Source organism: Rhinatrema bivittatum, chromosome 2 (genome assembly GCF_901001135.1).
Source record: "Rhinatrema bivittatum chromosome 2, aRhiBiv1.1, whole genome shotgun sequence".
Taxonomy (NCBI): Eukaryota; Metazoa; Chordata; class Amphibia; order Gymnophiona; family Rhinatrematidae; genus Rhinatrema; species Rhinatrema bivittatum.
The window spans coordinates 354,555,239-354,580,973 of record NC_042616.1 but is presented as its reverse complement, the minus strand read 5'-3'; the positions used below and the strand labels follow the sequence as shown (position 1 = coordinate 354,580,973).

Genomic DNA, 25,735 nt, shown 5'->3' with positions numbered 1-25,735 from the left:
TCGAGAGGAAGCCGAACACCAGATAAATTTCTTGGAACTGCGAGCAATCCGCTACGCGCTCAGAACTTTCCAAGCTCACCTATCGAATCAGATAATCTTGATCCAAACGGACAACGAGGTGGCCATGTGGTACATAAACAAGCAGGGAGGCACAGGCTCCTTCCTTCTGTGTCAGGAAGCTGCGCAGATTTGGGCGGAAGCCCTCTCCCACTCTATGTACCTCAGGGCCACCTACCTGCCGGGAGTAGACAATGTATTGGCAGACCAACTGAGCCGTGTCTTCCAACCACACGAGTGGTCACTCAATTCCTTGGTAGCGACCTCTCTATTTCACAAGTGGGGTTATCCTTACATAGACCTCTTTGCGTCCCCTCAGAACCACAAAGTGGACAATTACTGCTCTCTCATTCGGAGCCAACACTCTCGGCCCAGGGATGCCTTCTCCCTCAAGTGGGCAACCGGTCTGCTTTATGCATTCCCTCCACTTCCTCTTCTGTCGAGGACTCTCGTGAAGCTACGCCAGGACGGAGGAACCATGATCCTGATAGCACCTTACTGGCCACGCCAAGTATGGTTTCCCATACTCCAGGATCTCTCCATCCGCAGGCACATTCCCTTGGGAAAGAACCCACATCTCCTCACTCAAAACAACGGATGCCTCCTCCATCCCAACCTCCAAGCCTTGTCCCTGACGGCATGGATGTGGAAAGGTTAGTCCTTCAGCCTTTTAACCTTTCGGATTCAGTTTCTCGTGTCCTGATAGCTTCACGAAAGCTCTCCACCAGAAGGTCCTATTCATACAAATGGAAAAGGTACACATCTTGGTGCACTTCTCAGTCCCTTGATCCCCTTTCCTGTCCAATCTCGAAATTCTTGGACTATTTATGGCATCTATCGGAATCAGGTCTTAAAACCTCTTCTATAAGGATGCATGTCAGTGCGGTAGCCGCTTTCCATAAAGGTATCGAGGGTGTCCCTATTTCAGTACAACCCCTGGTAACACGCTTTCTTAAGGGCTTGCTCCATCTGAAGCCACCCTTCCGTCCTCCGGCCCCATCTTGGGACCTTAATCTGGTTCTTGATCGTCTAATGAAACCACCTTTCGAACCTCTGCACTCCTGTGACTTGAAATATCTCACTTGGAAAGTGTTATTCCTTTTGGCTGTTACTTCAGCTCGCAGGGTTAGTGAATTGCAGGCCCTAGTTACCTATCCGCCTTACACTAAACTCCTGCAGGACCGGGCGGTACTCCTCACTCACCCTAAATTTTTACCTAAGGTAGTTTCTGAGTTTCATATCAATCAATCCATAATCCTACCTATCTTTTTTCCCAGGCCCCACTCCAACTCCGGGGAACAGACTCTGCATACCCTAGACTGTAAACGAGCTCTAGCTTTTTATCTAGACCGTACAGTTGCTCACAGGAAGAGCACTCAATTATTTGTCTCTTTCCATCCTAACAAGTTAGGACAACCTGTGGGAAAGCAGGCTCTTTCCTCCTGGTTGGCGGACTGCATTTCTTTTTGCTATGAGCAAGCTGGCATTCCTTTCCAAGACCGTGTCAAAGCACACTCTGTGAGGGCCATGGCGACTTCAGTAGCACACCTTCGATCGGTGCCGCTTCCTGACATCTGTAAGGCTGCAACCTGGAGTTCCCTACATACATTTGCAGCCCACTATTGTTTGGACAAAGCTGGAAGACAGGACTCCATCTTCGGTCAATCTGTCTTGCGTAACCTTTTTCCAACGTGATGTACCAACACCCTTCCACCTGCCCGGTAGGGTGCGGATGTCCTTTCCCAAATTCCGCCCCAGTTGTTGTGCCTGTTGCACGCCGTTGGGTGCCTTTGGTGCAAGTCAGGACATCCTCAGCTCGGTACTCACCCATTTGTGAGGACAACCATCTTGCTTGTCCTGTGAGAAAGCAAATGTTGCTTACCTGATGTAACAGGTGTTCTCACAGAACAGCAGGATGTTAGTCCTCACGAAACCCGCCCGCCACCCCGCGGTGTTGGGTTCGTTTTATTTTTACTTTTTAGGCACTGCCTGTAGCTTTGAAAATCAGACTGAAGGGAGACCCCTGCTGGCTGCAGGGTCAGTGCCGTACTGGGCATGCCCAGTAGGGGCCAGTCAAAGTTCTGTTAAACTTTGACAGAAGTTTTCCGTGGTGGGCTCCATCCTCGATGTCACCCATTTGTGAGGACTAACATCCTGCTGTCCTGTGAGAACACCTGTTACATCAGGTAAGCAACATTTGCTTTTTCAGTTTTGCCGGAGATGTCTATATTTCCCCCCCCTGGGTTTATTTCTTCAACGACCTGCAGGAGGTGCCTGCACCAAGGTTGTATCTCCCATTGCAATTGAGATCTCAAAGTTTCTTGTTCTCAAGATAATCGTCCTGCAGGTGGTTCCTGCATTCAGTGGTCCCCAGTTTCTACAATTGTTCCAGGCTCCTTGCTCTGAACTACCTGCAGGAGGTGCTTGCATTAATTTCCACCCAAGATCTTCAAATTGGTTCCTGCATAGCATTGCTTCTAATCAGGTCTTGAGCCACCAGCTTGTTCATCGTTTCTCTGCACATGGCATTTCCAAGTTTCAACCGGCTTCCATGCTTCAGTCCTGCCTCACTATCTCCCTGCATTGTGCAAGTGCTCGATTCATCAGTTGTACCTTCCTTCCTCATCTTCTGGGTGAACATGGTCTTATGGTGAACCCCTGGATGTTCCCTGATCTCTACTTCTTAGCGGAAGAGGAACTCCTGTGTTTAGAAGGTGTAAACTAAGAGCCTGCCTACTCGAACTCCTGCAAAGCATCATTCTAACTCTCACTCCGAAGACCAGTTGCCATCTCTCAGCAGTTCTGCGTTTCATCGTTGCTTCTTGCAACGCTTGAATATAAACTACTGGTAACGGTTTGGATACCCTATCATTGGTTGCTGTCTGGTCTCAGAAGAGCCTTGAGTTTGCCTCATTATTAGTCAGCCACGCAAGGACGTCGTCCTGTGTGCGTTCCTTCTGGTACAATTATTTCCAGCTTGATTTTCAAGTGTCATGGAAGATGCCATGCTATCTATTTCTCCATCTATGCCTTAACCCGATGGTCCTTCTTTTACCTAAGCCCTGACCTGCTAAATAACACCTGGGAGATTCTACCTCTGTACAAGGACAACCCAAGAGTAAGTAATTGCTTACAAAACCAAAAGATTCTGATTCCAAGCCTCACAGGAGTGTTTGGCTTTCAAGGGACACTACAAGAAAGCCTAAGCCTTTAATAATTTCTGTTCTACTTCCAATCAATATTCCGTCTGTGTAAAGTTACTTCCCGCAAAAGTGAGCTTAACCAACATCTGTGCTTTTACTAGAATGCAGATCAAATACCTGCAAGAAGATCATGTTAAGTCTGTGCCTGGAGAAAAGTCCACTCTTGACCACCTGGAAATAGCTACCTTATTCAGCCTACAGCCATCAGAATATCGCAAGCAAAGGAGTTCATGCTTTTCCTAACATTTTATCATCCAGGAGGCATCACCTTGTCACCCGGCCATGGGAACCCCTAAGGCCTTGCTCTTGAACCATTGGCTAGTGTCAAATGCTATATAGCCACTCCATGCTCAACCAAGACTCAGATAACCCTTGGAATGTTCCCAGTCTTCAGGAAATACCAAGATTATTACTATTACTTCCTACCTTGTTATCTGGACTCCTTGTCTGCAGCTACATCTGTAGTAGAATCATCGGAGTGCTAGCCTTTCCTAAGATCCTTCAACCCAGTTTCAATTCTGCAGTTCAATTCTTCATCTTTCCAATTATAGCTTCAGACTTGGAAAATTCAAGAAATGATTCCCTAACAACTATCAATTTGCTGTTACCAAGGCAGTATATGGACAATACTTTTCCTATGACCTTGATTGTCAATATCGAAGTGAGAATCCAAAGAAACAGTCCTGCAATCCACTATGACATATAATCTGCACCTTCAGTGATGTTTGTTTCTCCCTGTACCTTGTCTTCCTCTGTTCCACGTTATCTGCCTTGAATATTTTGTCACTTCAGTCCCACTTCAAGGAATTCCAGCTCCTGTTTTCGTATCCTCGATCTCCCCCTGATGGGTATGGATGATATACCTTCTTCCCTTCCAAACTGAAGAAAAGAGGCTTGAGAAGGGGGTGATGTTGCAAGGCTGCTTGCGGGCCCAACCTCGAGCAGCATGTCACTTCTCACCTCCCACTGACTGACGCCATTGCTCTTCTCACTGTGGCAGCGTATGTGCCACCGATGCTGCCTTCCCTGTGAGGTGGGAGCGCCACCTCTGCTCTCTCCTTCGAAGTCTGTTTTCCTTGCGGCAGTAGTGTCGCCCCCTTGTTCTCCGTGGCCCGGGTGCCGCCAACACCATCATTTTCCTTGCGGCAGGAATGCTGCCACCAGTCTTCTCTCATGGGGGAGCCACCGCCGTCCTCTTCTTCATGGCCTGGAGGCCGCAGACATCACGGCTCTCTTCACAGCCTGGGTGCTGCTGCCGATACTGCTGATGCCGTTCTGGCCCTGGTTTCTCCTTAGGTACGTGGCCGTATCTCTCTACAATATTTAAAGGGCAGGCGACAGGAAAAGTCCCACAGCCCCATGTGAAGACGACATTCATAGTTGCCTCTTCAGCCCTATAAAAGGGCTCTTCACCAGTTCCTCGTGGCCTTCACAAGGAGCTGCCTGCTCCTGGATTCCTTGTTCCAGGAGGCTTCCAAGGTCCATCTTTGCTTCTTCAAGGTCTTCTGTTCTTCGAGGGAGCTCCCCTGCCTGTCCTGTGTTCCTGGTCTCTCATCGGATCCTGTGTCCTTTTCTGTCTCATTCTCCACATGTTCCTGTCTCTTCGGTTCCTGTCTCCAGATGTTCTAGTTTCTCTGATTCCTGTCTCCAGATGTTCCAGTCTCTTCAGTTCCAGTTTCTTTGGTTCCCGCGTCAAGTTCCTATTTCTCTAGTTCCTGGGTCCGGGTGTTCCAGCCTTGTCTCCTGCCAGATCCAGTCTCCAGATGACCATTCGTGAGTTAAGCCTAAATCCGTGTCTGAATTTCAACCTGAGTCCTGTTCCTGGTCATTGGAGACCTGTTCTGGCCTGGATCCTCCCAAGTGCTGCCCGGATCTCTTCACATCATGAGTTCCAGTCCTAAGCCTGTCCTGCTCTCCCCGTGGTCCATGACCAGCCTGTTCAGGCTGTGTAGGGCACGCAGTGGGACAGCGTGGTCCGCGACCAGCCCATGAGGGGCTGTGTAGGGTGCGCTGAGGTGCAGGGCCTTGTCTGACTCTTCAGTGCCTTTGTCTCGTCCAAGTTTCCAAGTGCCTTGCCATGTCTTGTCCTTGTTCCAGCATAATCTCCTGTCCTCGACCTCTGTCCTGGTGGAACTGCCATTCCATGCGGCGGGTCCGAAAGGGCTATCGAGTAGCCGGAGGGCTACCCCACAGACCAGCATTGCATTGCTGGGTCTCTTCTTGGTGCGTTCAGGTACGGCAGAGGCCTGAGTGCTTCAAGTCTTCAACATGTCTGCCTGTGCTTAGATATGTCTTGCCTGCCACTGTGCTTCTCCGATGCCTTCCTCTGGGGTTGTGGTGTGACCTAAGGGCACACATTCTCTCAAACAAGTGACCACTCCTCCACGCTCGCAGCAATTTGGAATGAGGAAAGGTACACAAAGATGAGATTTCAACAGTGTTCTCTCTCTCTAGCTTGATAGTACCCAGGTACAGAGGGCATTAAGCTAGGGTGAGAGTACATTATAGAAATCTCATCTTTGTGTACCTTTCCTCATTCCAAATCACATCAAATCTTCATGTGTACTGTGCTGTTCGTACCTTTGCCTGTGTATGTAAAACTGGCCCCAAAACCCTAAACCAACCCAAAATCCTCACCTTGAGTTAATAGATGACTCTCCTATAGTGGTATAAATAGATGATTACCATGAGAGCCTTATAAAGAATCTCTTGCTGTCTCTCTTTCTTGTGCTCTCTAGCCAGGAGCAGCCCAAAACAAGGAAATGCCTGTCTGGGGTCTTCACAAGCTGCAAAATGAAAATATTGTGGGTGCGATACATTTAACGCGTGTTGCTGTAAAATACCTATGCGAAGCATGCGTTGTGGTAAGTCAAAAAGTATTCTAACCACGCCCCTTTTTTATTACGGGCGTTATTCATGTGAAATTTATAGCATTTTGATGAATCTAGTGGTTAGCTCTAGTGCAAGTGGGCTCCAAATTCTTGGGAAGTTTGATGTCTCAAGGGAATTTGCATCAAAGACTCAGATATAGCCGAAATCTTTAGTCATTTCTATTCAGAGTTATATACTGCTGAAAAAGAAGACCATGTTAATTGGTTTTCATTTATGGCTTCAGTCATTTTACCAAAATTAGAAGCCAGTACTATTTTTAACTTTTTTATTTTTCGTTTTCCTTTAATAGACAAACATCTCTGTTATGGCAGCCAGCTGTGAGGTCCCGCAACCAGCTACACTTACTGCCCACAGCCGCCCCGGTCTCCTCCGCGGCTCCCCGTGCCGCTGCCATCCTCCTCTAACATGGCGAGGAGCCGACAAGGCTGTCGCCGCGCTGCCAGCCCCAGCTCCTGCTAGGCGCGCAGGGCTCCACCCCCAACTTAAAGGGGCCATGGCAGGAAAGGCCTCCGGTGACCCGGACACTCTCCAGGGCCACCAGTACTATTCAAGGCAGCCCCTGCTGCCCAACCTTTGCCTCAGCAACAGGTCTCACTCCTTGGAGTTGCTAGTTGCTCTGCAGTTCCTTTCTCTGTGCCTTCTGTTCCAGCCTCTGTGTCTTGTGTTCCAGCCTCTGCATCTTCCAGTTCCAGCCTCTGCGTCTTCCAGTTCCAGCCTCGTGTGCTCCTCTTCCTTGGCTTGCTTCTCTGTTTCTGACTCGGCTCGTTCCTGGATTCCGCCCTGCCTACTGCCTTCCCCGACCTTTGGGTCTTTGGATTTTCCTGCCTGCTGCCGGCCTCGACCCCTGGTACATTTGACTCTGTCTTGCCTCTCGACTTCTGAGAAGTCGAGAGGCAAGACAGGTGGAATTATTTGTCTAGTGTGAAAGCTTTCCGGAAGAGCCAGGTTTTGAGGTTCTTTCGAAAGGTAGGTGTAGATGGGTCAGTTCTGAGAGTGGTTGGAAGGTTGTTCCATAGGTGAGGACCCGCTACAGATGCAGCACGTTCTCTAGTGGAGACTCTATGAATTTTCTTGGCGGGGGGAATGGGGAGCAGGCCTGTGTTGGTTGAGTGGAGATTTCTAGTGGGGTTGTAGGGGGGTTAGAGGACCTTGTAACCAGCTGGCTTTGTCATTGTGGATTGCTTTGTGTATGAGCATGAGTGTTTTGTATTGAGATCTGAACGGAATGGGCAGCCAGTGGAGTTGTTTGAGTGTGGGTGTGATGTGATCTGTTTTTTTTCTTATTCGTTGGTGACCGTGCGGCGGCATTTTGTAGGAGTTGGAGGGGCTTGAGGGTGGATGCAGGGAAGGCCGATAAGGAGGGCGTTGCAATAGTCTATTTTGGCGAAAAGGAGGGATTGCAAAACCGTCCGGTAGTCCAGGGAGTGAAGTAGAGGTTGGAGTTTCTTCAGGATTTGGAGTTTGTAGAATCCTTCTTTTATCAATGTCTTGATATGCTGTTTGAAGTTCAGTTCCTGGTCCAGGGTGACTCCGAGGTCTCTAACTGTCGGTAGTATGTTGTATTTGGTTAGAGCTGTGGGGTTAGATATGGGTATTGATGTATTTCTGGAGAGGTGAAGAATTTCTGTCTTGCTCTGGTTGAGCGTTAGTGCCATTTCTGAAAGGATGGTGGTTATGTTTGTCTGATATGTTTCCCATTGGTTTAGGGCATTGCCTATGTCATCTGATGGGGAGCAGGATCTGTACGTCATCAGCGTAAAGAAAGTAGGTGAGACCTGTTTTGTCTAGGTATTTGTATAGTGGCAGCATGTATATGTTGAAGAGGGTGGGGGATAGAGATGAGCCTTGTGGGACTCCCTGTGAAAGGGGTATTTTTTCTGATGTTGTATTTCCTTGGGCTACTTTAAAAGATCTGTTGGTGAGGAATGATTGAAACCATTGGAGAATGGTACCGGTGATGCCTATTTCTTTTAGTCTGTGGATTAGAATCTTGTGGCTGACTGTGTCAAATGCAGCAGAGATGTCTAGTAGGATTAGGAGGAAGGATGTGCCTTTGTCGAACCCTCTTAGTATGGTGCTTGTGAGAGTGAGAAGTAGCGATTCTGTGCTGTGCAGTTTTTTGAAGCCGTGCTGAGCGGGGGGTTTCCAGGAATTCTGAGAGTTGGTGGTTGACAGTCTTCTCAATGATCTTGGCCAAGAACGGAAGGTTCGAGATGGGTTGATAGTTGGATGGGATAGTTGGGTCGAATTGTGGTTTTTTTTAGGATGGGTTTGACTACAGCACATTTAAGGGAATCCGGGAGTACTCCTTGCTCGAGGGAGAGATTGGTGATGTCAGCGATGGGTCTGGCTAGCATTGTGGAACTATAAATGGGTTATTTTTCCCTATATGTATCACCTTGCACTGATTCACATTTAATGTACAGTACTTCCTTGGGGGATACCAACGTTCACTGACTCTCCTTTAGGAAAAGACAAGTTCAAATCAGTCTGTATTTCCCCGGTGTCTTTTTTGGACTAACCGCCAACGGCGACAAATGCATGCACTGAAACGGAGACTCCGCAAATGACCCCGCTATCCTACCCATCCTCAATTTCACGTCCAATTTCTGATGCGCGACCGCTGCTAAACGGAGTGTAGGCTTAGCATTACCTACCCTCCCCCCTCTCCCCGGCCTCTTATATGGGATCTGAAAACCCCTCTTAAAACCCCCCAAAATTAACTGTGCTAGTCTTTGAACCGGATAGCGTTGTAACCACCCTTGCATGGTTGCTAACACTACCGGTGATTCTGCTTTAGATAATCCTCAAACGCTGCTTTCTCCCTTTTCCAAGGGCAGCAGCCTGTGATTGTGAGCACTTGGACGCCGGGTGAGCCCCATTACGTGTGGCACACGCATGTCTAAACTTAGTCTGGGAAGAAACACGTGACCTTGTTAAATCTCCAACAAATGTCCTGCGCTCCCGCCCCTCCTTTGGGGCCAGCTCCACCTTTGCCAACTGCCCCGTGCCTCGAAAGGAGTCTCCCCCCCCCCCCCCCCCCATTCTAGTAACAGCCCCTCCTCCCGTCCCCCCACGGATGCCTTCGCTCTTCTTAATATTTCCAGCGCCTTTGTTGGTCTTTTGTGTTAACCACAAATTAATGTCCTGTGTACCCCAAGACATGTACTTATTGCCTGCCATCTTATCCCTAAACTTCTCATCATAGTTAAGCCAAGCCCAACCATCGTAATTCCTGAACGTTCCTAAAATACTATCCCCATAAGCAAATTTATTTATTTATTTAACATTTTTTTATATACCGTCGCTCAGAGTCCATCGAAACGGTTCACAACAGATAAAAACAGTTAAAATTAGCATACATTGTAAAACTTAAGACTAGCGTACATTACAGAATCTAAAATAAATCCATTAACATAAAATTTCTAAAAACCTTACATATAAATGTTCCTAACACATAGCTCCATTTATGTCCTCCCAACACGCCAAATTCTCCTCCAGCGTATAAAACATATCTAAAATTAATACAAGCATCTGGAGATAAATTAGCTAAATACCCTATCATAAAATTATAAAATTTTTGAATACTCAAAAAAACCTTCCAATAGAAATTCTAAATTCAACTAATTACAGAAACAGGAGATATATGTTAAACTAGCCCGAGTAGGCTGTACTAAAAAGCCAAGTTTTGAGCTCCCGTTTGAATTTTTAAAAATTTGATTCTAGCCTCAGGGGAGCTGGAAGCGAATTCCAAATTCCTGGACCAGCCAATGATAACGCTCTTTCCCTCACCTGATTAAGATGCACTGACTGAATGGCTGGCAAAGTCAGCAAACCCTTATTTGCTGACCGCAAATTTCTCTGTGGGGCATGTAATTTAATGGCTGCATTCAGCCAATCTCCCTTGTCAGCAAAGATTAATTTATGCAGGATACACATAGCTTTAAATTTGATTCGAAAATCGATCGGCAGCCAGTGTAATTTAATTAGAGTGGGCGTAAAATGTTCATTTTTCTTTACCCCTGTCAAAATTCTGGCTGCCGTATTCTGCAATACCTGCAATGGATGGATTGTAGAGGCCGGTAATCCCAGCAAGAGGGAGTTACAGTAGTCCAGACTCCCAAATAACGCCCCATATAAGGTGGGCTGGTAATACCCCACCACACTCGCTAATTGCAAGAAACCTCTAACCCAATTCACTATGTTCTTCGATACCTTAGGCCCCACTACCTCACCCTTCTTCTTCTTACTCTTCTTCTTCTCCTTTCTGCCCTCCCCCCCCCCCCCCCCCGCCCTTCAATAACCTGAAAATATTGACATACTTCAGTCGGCGAATCCTCTTCCTGAACCTGCTCGGAACATCTTCCCATAACTCCATAAGAGACACCAATGCGGGCCCCCCCCCCCCCCCCCGTCTGCCCAACTGATACTCACTGGGGGTGGATGAGGAGGATGACAAGCTCGTCTTGGACCCAGAGTGGCACGAACTGGATCTCTTCCTCTTTCTTGCCGACCCACGCTCCCGCTTCACCCCCAGTAACGTCTCCTCACCTGCTCCAGGATTCCCGCTGTATCTTCTCCCGTAGTCCACTCCTGCGCTCATCCCCTGTCCACTGGGCCCTCCAAGCATCCGCACTGGAGGTACTCGGATACTCCGCTTCCGCAACACCTGAGGAAACAAACGAACAGGCCGTAGGACCTGCTAAAACCCCAACCTCCCCCCACGCCTTGTTGCCTACCCCCCCCCCCGCACGCTTCCTGCTGCTTCTCTCTCCTCCCCCCCCCCCCCCCCCCCCCCCCGGATCCTAGGTGCAAAGATCTGCCGCCCGTCCCATCATGCCTTGTATTATCCCTTACCTCCCCCTGTTCCCGCTGCCAGGAAGGCCAACCTCCGAACCCTGTGCTATCAAAACTACCCTTTATTAACTCCATATCCCTATGCGATGCCGCCCAGGTCTACCTACCCCCATAGCAGTATCGCTGGTGGGCCGCCGGCCAGACTCACCAACAGGCCCTGCTTGGGACCTTCCCAAAGCATCAGGTAGCATCTCCTCAGCCTGACCCTGTACTTCTCCAAACCCTCCTCCCTCCCCATGAATCCTAATATCCCTCTCTGCCTACCCAGTTCCCTAAAATGACCGGCCCCGTGAAAAGAGGTAGCTACCAGCCTCCCACCCACAACTGCTCCCTGTCCCATATCCTACCTTTTGTCCCTCCTGCCCCTTAACAGAGCAGCAAGACTTCTCGCACCGCTTCCCTCTGACCCCTTTCCACCCTTACCCGGTCCCCCAAAGAGCACTGCCACATTCCCAGCGGCACCTTTGGATAGGCTGCCCGGGGCAGCAAACTCCGTCCCGGAGGCACTGAGCGACAAATCGAGCAGACCACCGACTTCCGGTTCACAACCGCATGGCGTGACGTCTGTGGCGACCCCGGGCCCACCAAATTCTGTGCCGCTCTCGCCAGAGCTGGTAACCAGAGGCAGTGCGCTGCTAGCACCTGCTTGTGCTGCCCTCGCCGGCATTCTTGCTGTCCTTCTGGCCACTCCTCTCTTTTCGCCGCCGGCCCTGGAAGTGGGGACACACGTGCCCGAACGACCGCCCCTCTCACGTCCCTTCTTCAGCATGCTCGCTGCCTGAAATTCATGCGGCAGGGCCTGCTGCCTCAGATACCTGCGTTCACCGCGCTCCAATCGCCGACCAGGGAAATTAAACTCGAGTGTCTGTTTATTTTTATTTATTTATTTTTTTGTAACTAAATGTCACACAGAAACAGACGCTAAACCTGAAAACCACCGCATGCCTAAACTTGCCAAATTATCCGAATAACTCTACATCGAGCCAAGCACCTCTCTCGCTGCTAACCCGCCCAATGCAGCCAGGTTGAGAAGGACTCATGCTCCCTTGTGCCTCGCAGCCAATACCACGCCTGGATTTCAAATCTCTAACCATCCCTGCTGCTCTCCCTACTCTATCCCCCCTCCCCTCACACCCACCCCACCCCTTACTGCTCTCGTTTCTCTCCTTCGCACGCTTTTCCCCCATGTTATAAACGGCAGTGCAGTACAAGCCTGCACTGCCTTTCCTTTAGGAACGGAAAATGTCATAATGCCTCTGTATTGCTCCATAGTGCGACCGCACCTTGAGTACTATGTACAATTCTGGTTGCCACATCTCAAAAAATATATAGTTGTGATGGCGAAGGTACTGAGAAGGGCGAGCAAAATGATAAAAGGGATGGAACAGTTCCCCTATGAGGAAAGGCTAAAGAGGTTAGGGTTGTTCAGCTTGGAGAAGAGTTGGCTGAGGGGGGGATATGATAGAGGTCTTTGAAACCATGGGAGGTCTAGAATGGGTACATGTGAATTGGTTATTTACTCTTTTAGATAATAGAAGTACTAGGGAGCACTCTATGAAATTAGCAAGTAGCACATTTAAAATATATGAGAAAATTCTTTTTCACTCAGCGCACAATTAAGCTTTAGCATTTGTTGCCAGAGGATGTGGTTTGTGCAGTTAGTGTAGCTGGGTTTAAAAAGATTTGGATAAGTTCTTGGAGGAAAAGTCCATTAATTGCTATTAATCAAGTTGACTTGGGGAAAAACCACTGCTATTACTGGCATCAGTAGCATGGGATCCACTTAGTGTTTGGGAAGTTGCCAGGTACTTTTAACCTGGATTGGCCACTGTTGGAAACAGGATGCTGGACTTGATGGGCTCTTGATCTGACCCAGTATGGCATGTTCTTATGAGCACTCAGGAAAGTTTCACATGAGAAAGGCAGGAGGAAATGGGGCTGAAATTAAAAGAGCTGGGGGAAGTACGCAGAAATGATTTGTTAGTCGAGGGAAGCAAGGAATGAAGCAAGGCACCTGGGAAGGGATTTTGGTGGAAGTGGGGAATAGCACATAGGAAGGAGCCATAAAGGGAGGGCAGGAGCGAGAGCACAGTTTATATAAGAAATCATACCTTATTTAATATTAAGTTCATACATTTCAAATGATTCTGTATTATTTATTACATTAATTTGTTTTCCCTATGGCATTTAACTGAATGTAAACATTAAACAGATGCATGTGGAAATCTGCTAAATTTTTGGAGGTTATAAAGGGGTCCACACTTCCCAAAAGGTTGGGAACCCCTGTTCTAAGCATTTTTCCCATAGACGCAAAATGGGAAAAAATCTCTTTAATATCTAGTCCATATGTCTTGAACTAATATTAGCTGCCTTGTTGCATTTGAACTGTTCTTTCGTTTAAAAATGTTCAAAATATAAAAATAAGCTGCACCTAACATGAGATATGCTACCTATGTAGGTTTTGAACGTATATGGGAGCTGCTATATTGTTAATGTAAATATCTCATGCTTTTTAAAATTTACATTGCTGGGAAATCTGATTAAAAACTGCAATTTACTGGACAAGCTCTGGTGATTAATGGAGACCACTGTAAAGTTCATGAAATAAATTATTCTTAGTGAGTAATGTTTCTTAGTAACCTTTTCTTTGTTCTCTTCAGATCACCATATGCAGGATGGGAGTGTTCTGCACAGGTCAACTCAATGAGTGATGTGGACTATTTCAGCTTTTTGTTTTCAACCCTTATAGGTAATCCACACAACTTTTATTGCAAGATTTTGTTATATCTAATACTTTTAGATCTCATGTTTATGACATGTTCAGTAGAAACTGGAATAAACTGAAATAACTATGCAAGGTTGCATGTTACTAAAAAGTTACGCAGTAAAAAAAAAATTGGTTTCATTATTTTTACTTGACGGAAGTGTCAAAAAGAAAAGTGCATAGTAATATTACTTTCTGTTTTGCTGTTAGTTCTGAGATGTACACATTTCTTTTGGGGTTTTTTTTGCTGAAGTTCATATGTTTGTCAGTTCAGCCATCGCTGATGTCACAGTTGAGAAGTTAGCAGAGGACCAAACAAGACTATATGTGCTAGTGAAGGAAAGAAGGCCACAGTAACAGTCTAGTGGCAGAAATAGGGTCACTGGGTTCCCCTAGGGCCCACGTAAACTGTAAATCATTGACTATACAATTCGGTCAGCAAGTTCCCGTCTCTTCCTTAGATATCACAAGGAGAATTTCTTTGTAGAATTAATATATACTTTGTTCGAAACTTTGTTTTAGCAAATTGCAAAATGAAAGCTAACATAGCATGTTCTGAAATATTTTCTGTTACACGTTATGCAAGAGAGAAATCACAAATTACATATCTGCTCATTATTCTTAGTGTCCATACATAACATGCAAGCATATTACTTATGCCAAAATCACTACATTGTTCTGATATTAATTCGAAATTGGTATAATCATCTCAGAATTATTTAACTTATGGTGCCATTTAAGGGATACAAACTTTGTACAAAATCCAAAAGTTATTCCAGTATTTTTTCTGACCTTTTGCCTAAATATATGTAGTTTATTGCCAATACAGCAGAGTTATTCTAATTCTTATATTGATGCATCTGAGTAGAACTTCCTTTGCTTGTTCCAAGGGTGATCTCATGGCTCTTAATGAGAGAATTCAGTGTCTATAGGTCACATTATCAATACTAGTAGATTTTCACTCGCTTCTGCTCCTTTCTCTGATTTTGAAGGTCAAACCAGAGTCCTGAATTGAAATGGCATTTTCCTCTGGTATGCAAAGAAAGGGGTTATGATCTTCTGCCAGGTCTATACAGGGAAAGAGACAAGCCCGAGAACCAGAGATTCCAGCCCTTGCCATCATTTTGAGAGACCCCATTTTATGTAGTTTCTTGGGTAGTTCAGGGTTCTCAGTTTGAATTTTTTTATGGCCCACCAGATGAAGATGAAGAGCTGGTGTGGTTCCCTAAGCCCCACTAAATGAACGAAGCAAGGCTGGGCAAGGTAGGACACCAGGAACAAGAGCAACACGCACTGCAAGGCAGGAGACTCATTGCTAAGACGTCTGCTTGCTGCGGCACTGAGGCTTAAGTAGGGGTCTGGATGACATCAGAGGGTGCCGGTAGCAGGGATTCCCACTGCGGCAGCCTGGGAGCATTGATGGCATCTAGATCGCAAATTGATGCCGGCTATGTCAGGGTGAGTGTTACGGCTCGCAGCACCTTCCCGTGAGCTGCAAATCCTAATGCAGGGCCACCCAAGAGAGATAACATAAAGGTTATTTTGGTGCAGTAGGAAGGAAAACTGGCTGTGGTGTAGTTGACGCAGCCTAGTAGGTGAACCTACTAAGCTCTCGCCGACAGCTGGCATACACGTCCCGATTGGACCTCGAACTTCACTTGTACCAGCCCTGTTCCCCACAGGTTGATCCTTTGGGTTAAAGGGACTGGCAGGGCTTAGACGAGTATCCCTTAAGGAGCAGTCAGAGAGAGTCCTGGTCAGGGCAGGCAGCGAGCAGACGACATCTGGCTCCAAGCCAAGAGTCAGGGTAGGCTGCAAGCAAACAATATCTGGATCCAGCCAAGAGTCATGGCAGGCAGCAGTCCAGGAGAGAAGTTAGAAACAGAGAAGTTAGAAACAGAGAATCAGACCAAGACAGACAAGACGGGCAGAGCTAAATGAATAAGACAAGACACTGAGGACCAGGGCAAGGCAACAAAGGCAGAGCAAGGGAACGTGCAAGGCAATACAGCAGAGAAGCGAGGCAGGCACAGGGAATAGCAACATGTATTGCAAGGCAGGAGGACTTGTTGAGGCACCGGATTGTAGGCTAGGCTAGGTTTTAAATACCCAACTGCATGATGTCGTCATTGAGTGCGAGTTTCCTGCCATAGGGTCTTTAACTGACAGAGCACTGCACGTCTAGGCAGGCTCAGAGGAAGCAACGATCATGACTACATCTCTGCCACATCTCTGGCATTTCCAGGCCGTGGCATTTTGGGGTAAGTGCAGCTAGTCACACGGCTCCCACAGCCAGCCAAACTTTACAGCCCATTATAAAATCTAAAATCAAGCAGTGTTACTTCCCATTAGAATTGTCCTCCATCAGTCAAGTGTAACTAATATGACAAGACTTATTCTTCCATAAAAAGACAGACACTAACGATTTTAAGTGAATAATATCTGCATGACTCAACATGGGAGTATCTGAAGACAATATAAAAGTTCAGAGAGCAACAAATTTTAAACAATGCACTCCGGCGAACAGAAATAGCAGAAAATCCCACTAAAGTCGCAACTTTTCTTAGAAAAAATAAGAAAGAGGAATCATATTTAAAGCATATAACTTTCATCTGAGAAGAAAACACTAATTTCAAATTCTTAAAATAAGAATAACTTCATCAAAAGGGAAAGTATCCTTGCCATTTCTGATGTGTAGTTATAGTTTTGGGATATGTGCCCTATTTACAGGTCGATACAGTAACGTGCAGTTAAAGATTCCCCGTCTGTAACGTGCTGGGAGCGCACAATACAGACGAGTAAGGCGATCCAGCGATACAGTCTCCATTTCACGCGTCCTTAGCGCTTCCTAAAATAGACTCATAACCCTTTCCGCACGCGGCATGTAAATGAACGAAAAAGCTGTATAATGAAGGAATTAGCTATTCCCCTCCGATACTGTAACAGGCGCTGATATTATCTCCTCAGTAACCCGCTGTTTTGCCGCGGCCTTAACGTGTTAGTTTACCGCCTCCCCCTAGTAGGCGTTAGTGTAGTGTAAAAAACATTGCTTACCTGCCCTGGTCCCGTCCGGTCTCCGGTCCAGCCCGGTCTCCTGCAGCCCCGTCCGGTCCCCTCCTCCCGAAGCAAAAAAAAAAACAAAACGAAAAAGTAGCAAGGCTCGGGCCTGCTACGGCAGTCCCTTCTCCCTTCCTCCCGATTTCGCACGGGCATCCATCCAGGCAGAGGGAGCGGGCGGCGAAACGGCACGTGACTGAAGGCACGTGACGTCACGGCATGTGACTGAAGGCAGTCACGTGCCTTCAGTCACATGCCGTGACTGAAGGCATGTGACTGCCTTCAGCGCTGAAATCGCACGGCCATTCCTTCCCTGCCGGTGGCCGCGCGATTTTGGTGCCCAATCTTATTTTTGTTGTTATTGCGCCTTGCAGAGCGAGAGAGACCCCTGGACTAATGCAGAAACTTACCGGTCGCTCCCGGACAGCACCGCCCGTTGGGCCTCTGGTGGCACAGCAGAAACGGAACGCACACTCCCTCGGTTAAAAGCGATACATCAACGATTTGCGGAAGAAAGAAAAAGTTTAAACTTCCACCGCTGCGGCACTCGCGCCAGTCCCCGCTCCACTTCCACTGTCTACAAACCGCCAGTGTCTGAAGGGCTTCTGTGGCTTACGTCAACACATTTTGGTGCGATTTGGAATGAATGGCCGTGCGATTTTGGCGTGCGATTTTGGAATGAATGGCCGTGCGATTTTGGCGCTCATGGCATGAGCGCCAAAATCGCACGGGCATTCATTCCGGCGGGGGCCGTACTCAGGTTTATACATATTTTTGGTTTTTTTTTTTTACACTTCCTGGTGCCTGTCATTTCAAATGTCATTTGAAATGACAGGTACCAGCGCACCCAGGTTACTGTATAGGCGCTGTATTAAGCGCCTATACAGTAAAATGGGTTGCTCGGGCATAACCCTTCCCTAACGCTTCACAGCCGCAGCATGATTTGCATGCAATTAGAAGAGAGTATCAGGCGCTAGATCAAGAGAACTGTGCGTGCGGGGAGGAAGGGTGCGCCTGACACTGCCGCACTGTTTCTACCGCGGCCTTACTGTATCGACCTGTTAGTGAGTTAATAGTCAAGCACACAAAATAACTAAACTCCTCAAGAAGCACCACCATAATGTACAAATAAGAGGTAGGATTGGCCACAAATAATATCTCATCTGCAAACAAACATTTTTTGTTCAATACCACCAGCTTGAATTGTAAATCCAGATGGGATCTCAATTTAGAATCCAAGGGTTCAACAATCAAATTATACAGAAGTGGAGAAAGAGGACAGCCTTGTCCGGTACCTCCAGCTAATTTACATGCAGAAGAAACTTGTCCATTAATAATGAGCCTTGCCTGTGGATCATAAGAACATAAGGCTTGCCATACTGGGTGAAACCAAAGGTCCATCAAGCCTAGTATCCTGTTTCCAGCTGTGGCCAATCCAGGCCGCATGTACCTGGCAGGATCCCAAGGGAAGGTAGATAGAGTCAAAGCTGCTTTCCCCAAGAATAAGCAGTGGATTTCTGCATCTCTACCTTAATTTTGGTTAATGGACTTTTCCTCCAAGAACTTGGCCAAACTTTTTTTTTTAAACCCTGCTGCACTAATAGCTTTCACCACATCTTCTGGCAACAAATTCCAGAGCTTATTTATGCATTGAGTAAAAAATATTTTCTCTTATTAGTTTTAAATGTATTAACTAGTAACTTCATTCTGTGTCCCCTGATCTTTGTACTTTTCAAAAGAGTAAACAACTGAGTAATGTTTACTCGTTACATACCACTCATTATTTTATAGACCTTTGTCTTATCTCCCCTCAGCCATCTCTTTTCCAAGCTGAACAGTGCTAACCTCTTTAGCCTTTCTTCATAGGGGAATTGTTTCATTGCCTTTATCATTTTGGTCGTCCTTCTCTGTACCTTTTCTAATTCTGCTATATCTTTTTTGAGATGTGATGACTAAAACTGCCCACAATACTCAAGATGAGGTTGCACCTCAGAGCGATACGAAGCATTATGATTTTCTCTGTTTTATTCTTCATTCCTTTCCTTATAATCCATAGCATTCTATTTGGTTTCTTAGCTGCTGTTGCATACTGAGCTGAAGATTTCAACATATTTTCAACAATGGCACCTAGATCCTTTTCCTGAATAGTGACTTCTAATGTGGAACCTTGCATTGTTGTAGCCATTATTTGAGTTGCTCTTCTCTAATTGCATCACTTTGCCCTTGTCCACATTAAATTTCATTTGCCATTTGCATTACCCAGTCTCCCAGTTTTACAATGTCCTCTTGCAATTTCTCCCAGTGATTTAACAACGTTGAATAAATTTGTGTCATCGACAAATTTTATCACTTTACTTGTCCCCATTTCCCAGTTATTTATAAATATATTAAAAAGCAGTGGTCCCAGAACAGGTCCCTGGGAAAATTGACATTTAGCCTTACTTTCTATTTTCTGTCTTTTAACCAGTTTTCAATCCATAGTAAGACCCTGCACCCTACCCCTTGACTTTTTAACTTCCCAAGAAGTCTCTCATTAGGGACTTTGTTAAATGCTTTCTGGAAATCCAGATATACTGTATCAAGTGGCTCTCCTTTATCCACATGTTTGTTTATGGTGTCAAAAAAAATTTGCAAATTTGTCAGGCAAAATATATTTATTTACTTTACAGTATTTATCAATTTCTATTGCAAAGGTCAAAACAATGTTGGCTTTGTCCCATTAAACTATGCTTATCTATATGTTCAGCAATTTTATTCTTTATGATACTTTCTACCATTTCACCTGGCACAGATGTCAGACTCACTGGTCTGTAGTTTCCTGGACCATCCCTTGAACTCTTTTTAAAAATTGGCATTACATTAGCAATCCCCCCAGTCTTCAGGTACCATAGATGATGTTACTGATAGTTTACAAATTTCCAATAGCAGGTCCGCAATTTCATTTCTTAGTTCTTTCAGCACTCTTCGGATGTATACAATCTGGTCCAGGTGATTTTTTTTTACTCTTTAGTTTGTCAATTTGCCCTAGTACATCTTCCAGGTTCATTGAGGTTTGTTTCAGTTCCTCTGAATCATCACATTTGAATATCATTTCTGGCATAGGTATATCTCTTACATCTTCCTCGTTGAATACCGAAGCAAAGAATTCATTTAGTCTCTCTGCTATGGCTTTTATCATCTCTAAGTATCCTTTTTACCCCTTGATCATCTAATGGTCCAACTGACTCTGTTGCAGGCTTTTACCTTGAATGTACCTGAAAAGGTTTTTATTATAAGTTTTCTTTCTTTGCCTTCCTTATCAGTGCTTTGCATCTGACTTGCCAGTGCTTATGCTCTTTCCTGTTTTCTTCATTTGGATCCCTTTTCCATTTTTTGAAAGATGCTCTTTTAGTTATTATAGCCTCTCCTACTTCACCTTTTAACCATGCCATTATTTTATTTTTATTTATTTTATTTAGAGATTTTTATATACCAAAGTATAGCGCTCTGCCTTCACTCCGGTTTACAGTTGAACAACTCATTACATATAGCGAACGATATAAACGGGAATTGTGTTAAATAAAAACGCAACAAAAACATTGAAAAAGTCGAAGAAAACAGGTCATACAGTGTAAAACAATATCTAATCAGAGTAAGAACGAGTACTGCTTCTTAAATTTCGTGAAAAAAAAAGATAGTCATTGAGTCTCAGGTGTGTTAGATGTAGGCTTAGCCAACACCATCTGTGAATGTTTGTCTGTATATCCAGGTTTTGAGTTCCTTTTTGAACGATTTTATGTCACTGAGTGAGCTTAAGTAATCCAGTAAGGAGTTCCATGCTTTCAGTCCCGCAATGGAGAAGGCTCTGTTCCTAGTGTTGGATTGCTTGGCTGAAGGAAGAGAGGGTATGGCTAGGTGCAGTTTGCTTGAGGTTCTTGTTGTGCGTTGAGGTTTGTTTGTTTGGATCATGTTATCTAGGGTGGTATTATCAGCTCTGTAAATTGCATTGTGTAGGATTGTTAAGGTTTTGAACCTGATTCTTTGATCAACTGGGAGCCAATGAATACTCCTCAGAACAGGGGTGATGTGTTCAGATTTTTTCTTGCCTGTTAGAACTCTGGCTGCGGCATTCTGTAACAGTTGGAGAGGTTTTATGGTAGATTTGGGAAGGCCGATTAGTAGCGAGTTGCAGTAATCGAGGCTGGTAAAGATGAGAGATTGCAGGATGGTTCTGAATTCTTGTTGGTGTAGTAGTGGCTTGAGATGTTTTAGTATGTGGAGTTTATGAAAGCCTTCTTTTGTTTTCGTTGCGATGTTTTTTTTGAAGTTTAGTTCGGTGTCGAACCAAATTCCGAGGTCCTTTGTATTATTCTTCAGTTGAATGTTAGTGTTACCGATTTGTAAGGAGGGTAATGAGGTCATTAGGCCTGCGTTGTTTCTTTCATTGAGTATGCATTTGGGTTTGTCCATGTTGAGGCAGAGTTTTAGGTGATTCAGCATGTTTCTAATTGAAATCAGGTGGATGGCTGTTAGTTTCAGTGTGTCTTCGATCGTGGAGGTTATTGGGATGAGGAGTTGAATATCGTCGGCGTACATATAAAATGTTACGCCTAGACTTGCGATGAGTTGGCAGAGTGGGAGTAGGTATATGTTAAAGAGGGTGGCCGAGAGGGCTGACCCTTGAGGAACCCCTGTGTCGAGGGGGAAGGGATCAGAGGAGTTGTTGTTCACAGTGACCTTGAAGTATCTGTCTTTTAGGAATGAAGTAAACCAATCAAGGGTTTAGCCAGTAAGGCCTATGTTTGCAAGTCTTGATATCAGGCTTTTGTGGTCTACGGTGCCGAAGGCCGCAGAGAGATCGAGAAGAATTAGTAGGTGGCTTAGTTTGTCGAAGCCTCTTATTATTTTGTTTGATATATTGAGTAGCAGGGTTTCTGTGCTGCAATTTTTCCAAACCCGTGTTGTGATGGATGTAAGAATGCTAAACATTAGAATGTTTAGCATTCCATTCACCTTTTCCAATGCATGGAATACTTCTGGTCGGGGCTTCCAAGATGCTGTTTTTAAACAACGTCCATGCCTAGTTAAACTCTTAATATTTGCTGTACATGGTGCAATACACCATGGTAAGAAGTTGAAGTCTCTAATCACAAAAGATTTAGATAGACATGGTTAAATGGGACAGCCAGCATGGATTTACCCAAGGGAAGTCTTGTCTCACAAATCTACATTTTTTGAAGGTGTGAATAAACATGTGGACAAAGGTGAGCCGGTAGATGGGATGTATTTGGATTTTCAAAAGTTGTTCAACAAAGTCCCTCATGAAAGGCTTCTAAGAAAACTAAAAAGTCATGGGATAGGAGGCAGTGTCCTTTTGCGGATTATAAATTGGTTAAAAGATAGAAAACAGAGAGTATGAATTATTGGCCTGTTTTCATAGTGGAAAAAGGTAAACAGTGGAATGCCTCAGGGATCTCTACTTGGACTGATACTTTTTAATATATTTATAAATGATCTGGAAAGGGATATGACAAGTGAGGTGTTCAAATTTGCAGATGACACAAAATTATGCAGTAGTTAAATCTCAAGCATATTGTGATAAATTGCAGGAGGACTTTGTGAGACTGGAAGATTGGGCTTCCAAATGGCAGATGAAATTTCATGTGGACAAGTAAAAGGTAATGCATATAGGGAAAAATAACCCTTGCTGTAGTTACACAATGTTAGGTTCTATCTTAGGCGTTACCACCTAGGAAAGAGATCTAGGCTTTATAGTGGATAATATATTGAAATTGTCGACTCAGTGTGCTATAGCGGTCATAAAAGAAGACAATGTTAGGAATTATTAGGAAGGGAATAGCAAATAAAATGGTGGGTGTCGTAATACCTCTTTATCGCTCCATGGTGAGCCCACACCTTGAATACTGTGGGCAAGTGTGGTTGCTACATCACAAAAAAGATATTTCCTAGCGTGTAGCCAGATGGACTCAGAACAAGTGAGTATAGTGTGCTCGTGCTAGCAGTTGGGGACGGATCTGACGTCAGCACGGGTACATATACCCCCACAGGAAGTGAAGCCACTCAGTAATTTCCGTCTCCAAAGCAGTTTGGAGAGCCTGCATGCTCGCTGAGCGTGTTTTCCAATACTACTTTCTACTTTCTACTTTCCAAAATTCTACAGATGATGAGCCCCGCACTCCTGAGGTGATACCCTCGGGTCCCTCCCCCAGTCGAGTTTCCTGAGGTGATTTCCGTGGTCCCTCGGAGGTTTTTAGGCCTCGGTCCGGTGGCCGAATCGCGGCAGGAATCTAGCCCCCGAGCGAGAAGGGCTCGGGCCTGGCTGAGAGGCGCCTCGGTCCCGACGTGGACTTAGCCCTGAGCGAGACGAGTTTGGCGGCTTAGAGGCAGCGGGTGCACTTCCTCGAGCGCGGCGGTGAAGGTATTTCCCCTCTCCCCCCGCAGCCGGAGACCGCCCGGGTTACAACCGGGAAGCGCCGAGGATCAGGTAAGGCGTACATCTTACTTTTGGTCTCCGAGGTACAAGGATCGGCGGCGTTGCCTGCATGCGGCACGCCGAGGAGGTTGCCAGGTATTGAGCGCCCACAGATAGGCGCACACGGATAGGCGCCTGTGGATAGGCGCACAACGCAGCATATATATATTGCTACGCGTTTGTTAAGCGCATACTGTTTATTATTGAGCGCATATTGCTGTACGCATATTATTGAGCACATACTGTTTATTATTGAGCGGCTGACAGCATAAGCGTCGGCGCCATGGCACACTTAAACGCCCCGGCGTCTCTAGAAGCGGCACCTCCTGATTCTGGCGTGAAAGCTCTTGGCCTGTGCTCAGCGTACCAGCTTAGAGCCACGCAGAGCGAGGAGCCAGACTCCCTTTGTGCCCAATGTGAGGAGGCAGTGGGAGCCTCGGGCCAGGACCAGTCTCAACCAAGATTTACCGACAGTTCCCCAGGGGCCACCCCGGACCTAGCGGGCCGTCTCGAACAGCCAGGAATCCCGGGGGACCTGGTACCCAGACGGCTGGAGACCGCTTCCATTTCCTGGGTGGACTTATTTAAGGGGATCCACGCCTTTGTACAGATGCAGTCGGCCTCCCGTCCGGGACCGCTGCTGCTCCAGCTGACCCTGCCCCCGGACCTTCTCGCCCTTATCGTGAGCACCAGCCTCCGGGCAGTCCGGCTCATGCGGACCCTGATATCTCGGAGGACGAGTCCGAACCCCCTGAGGAGGGGGAACTTCCCTCGGGGATAGAGCCATATCGAACTATGAGGCGGTTCTTTCCCAAGGAAGATCTCTCCGACCTGGTCTCTCAGTGCCTGACGGAGTTGGCTATTCCAGGCCCCAGCACCATGGAGGCATCTACGCAGAACCCCCTGCTGGAGGGTCTTCGTCCCACAGCCCGCCATTTCCCCTTCCTGCAAGTGGCGCAACAGCTGATAGATTTGGAGTGTAATGCGCCGGAGGCCTCGTTCAAAGGGGGCCGGGCCCTGTCCGGCATGTACCCCCTGGACCCGGCAATTAAGGATATGCTGGCGTGCCCTAAGGTGGACGCCTTGGTTAGCGCTGTGGTCAGGCACACTACCATTCCAGTGGAGGGGAGGGCGGCCCTCAAGGAGGCTCATGACAGACGCCTGGACGCCATCCTGAAACAAACCTTTGAGGTGGCAACTCTGTCTCTACGAATCGCAGCCTGCTGCACAGTGGTGACGCGTTCCTGTTTATCACAGGTCCGGAACAATGCTCCGGCAGAAGACATGGAGTCAGCCCTCTCGTTCCTTACGGATGCCGCCTCCGACCTAGTCCGTACAACAGCCAAGGGGGTCTCCTCCTCAGTAGCAGTCAGGAGGCAGCTCTGGATTCGGAATTGGTCAGCCGATGCTCCTTCTAAGAAACGTCTCACTAGAATGCCGTTCAGTGGTTCTCTCCTGTTCGGCAGCGAACTAGAGAACCTGGCCAGCACATGGGGTGCCTCTCCAGTACCTCGACTGCCGGAAGATAGGTCCAAGAGGAACCAGCGCATCTTTCCGAGGCCCGCCAGAGGTAGAAGCTCCCAACACTTCACTCCCTATAGGAGGCGCTACCAGGCACCTCGTCCTCAGGCCAGGAACCAGTCCTTTCAGACCAAGCAGCGTAAGAGGGGAGCCGGCTCGGGGTCCGGTCCCGGCCGCGCCTCCCAATGAGATTCAGCCGATCCATCCGGGGGATGGAGCCATAGGGGGCAGGTTAACCCTCTTCTACCCCAGATGGGTCGAGATTACATCGGACCAGTGGGTCCTCGCCATCATCCGAGAGGGCTATTATCTGGACTTCCATCACACCCCTCCGGACAGGTTTGTGGAGTCTCCGTGTCCAATCCACAAGAAGGCGGCATTAGAAGTTACCCTGGCGAGGCTCATGTCCTTGAAAGCCATAATCCCAGTACCTGCATGGGAAATGAATTCTGGGCACTATTCCATTTATTTCATGGTGCCCAAGAAAGAGGTCCCTTTCCGGCCTGTCTTAGACCTCAAGTCAGTCAACCGATACTTAAGGGTCCCGAGGTTTCGCATGGAAACTCTGCGCTCAGTCAAGACCTCAGTACAGCCAGGGGAGTTCCTCATGGCCTTAGACTTGTCAGAAGCCTACCTGCATATCCCAATCCATCAGGATCATCAGCATTACCTACGCTTCAAGGTTCTGGGACGACACTTCCAATTCCGGGCTTTGCCCTTCGGGTTAGCCACGGCGCCGCGGACCTTCACCAAGGTGATCGTAGTGGTAGCAGCGGCGCTCAGACGGGAAGGAATCCTTGTTCATCCCTACCTAGACGATTGGCTGATCAGGGCGAAATCCCGAGAGGAGAGCCACCGGGCAACCAACAGAGTGATTGCCCTTCTGGAAAGTCTGGGATGGGTAGTCAACCT

At 46.8% G+C, this 25,735-nt stretch overlaps 1 protein-coding gene across 6 annotated transcripts in view; it reads left to right on the top strand.

The window, feature by feature from the left end:
• Nucleotides 1-25,735, top strand: part of TEX10 (testis expressed 10) — a 678,603-nt gene that overhangs the window by 451,325 nt on the left and 201,543 nt on the right. For all 6 annotated transcript variants that reach the window (XR_003854633.1, XR_003854635.1, XR_003854634.1 and 3 more), the window contains one exon: nucleotides 13,670-13,758. Coding sequence is in view for 3 of the 6 variants with exons in the window: in XM_029589917.1 (XP_029445777.1) it covers nucleotides 13,670-13,758 (89 nt within the window). In the remaining 3 variants the exon portion in view is untranslated. The remainder of the gene's footprint in view (nucleotides 1-13,669; nucleotides 13,759-25,735) is intronic.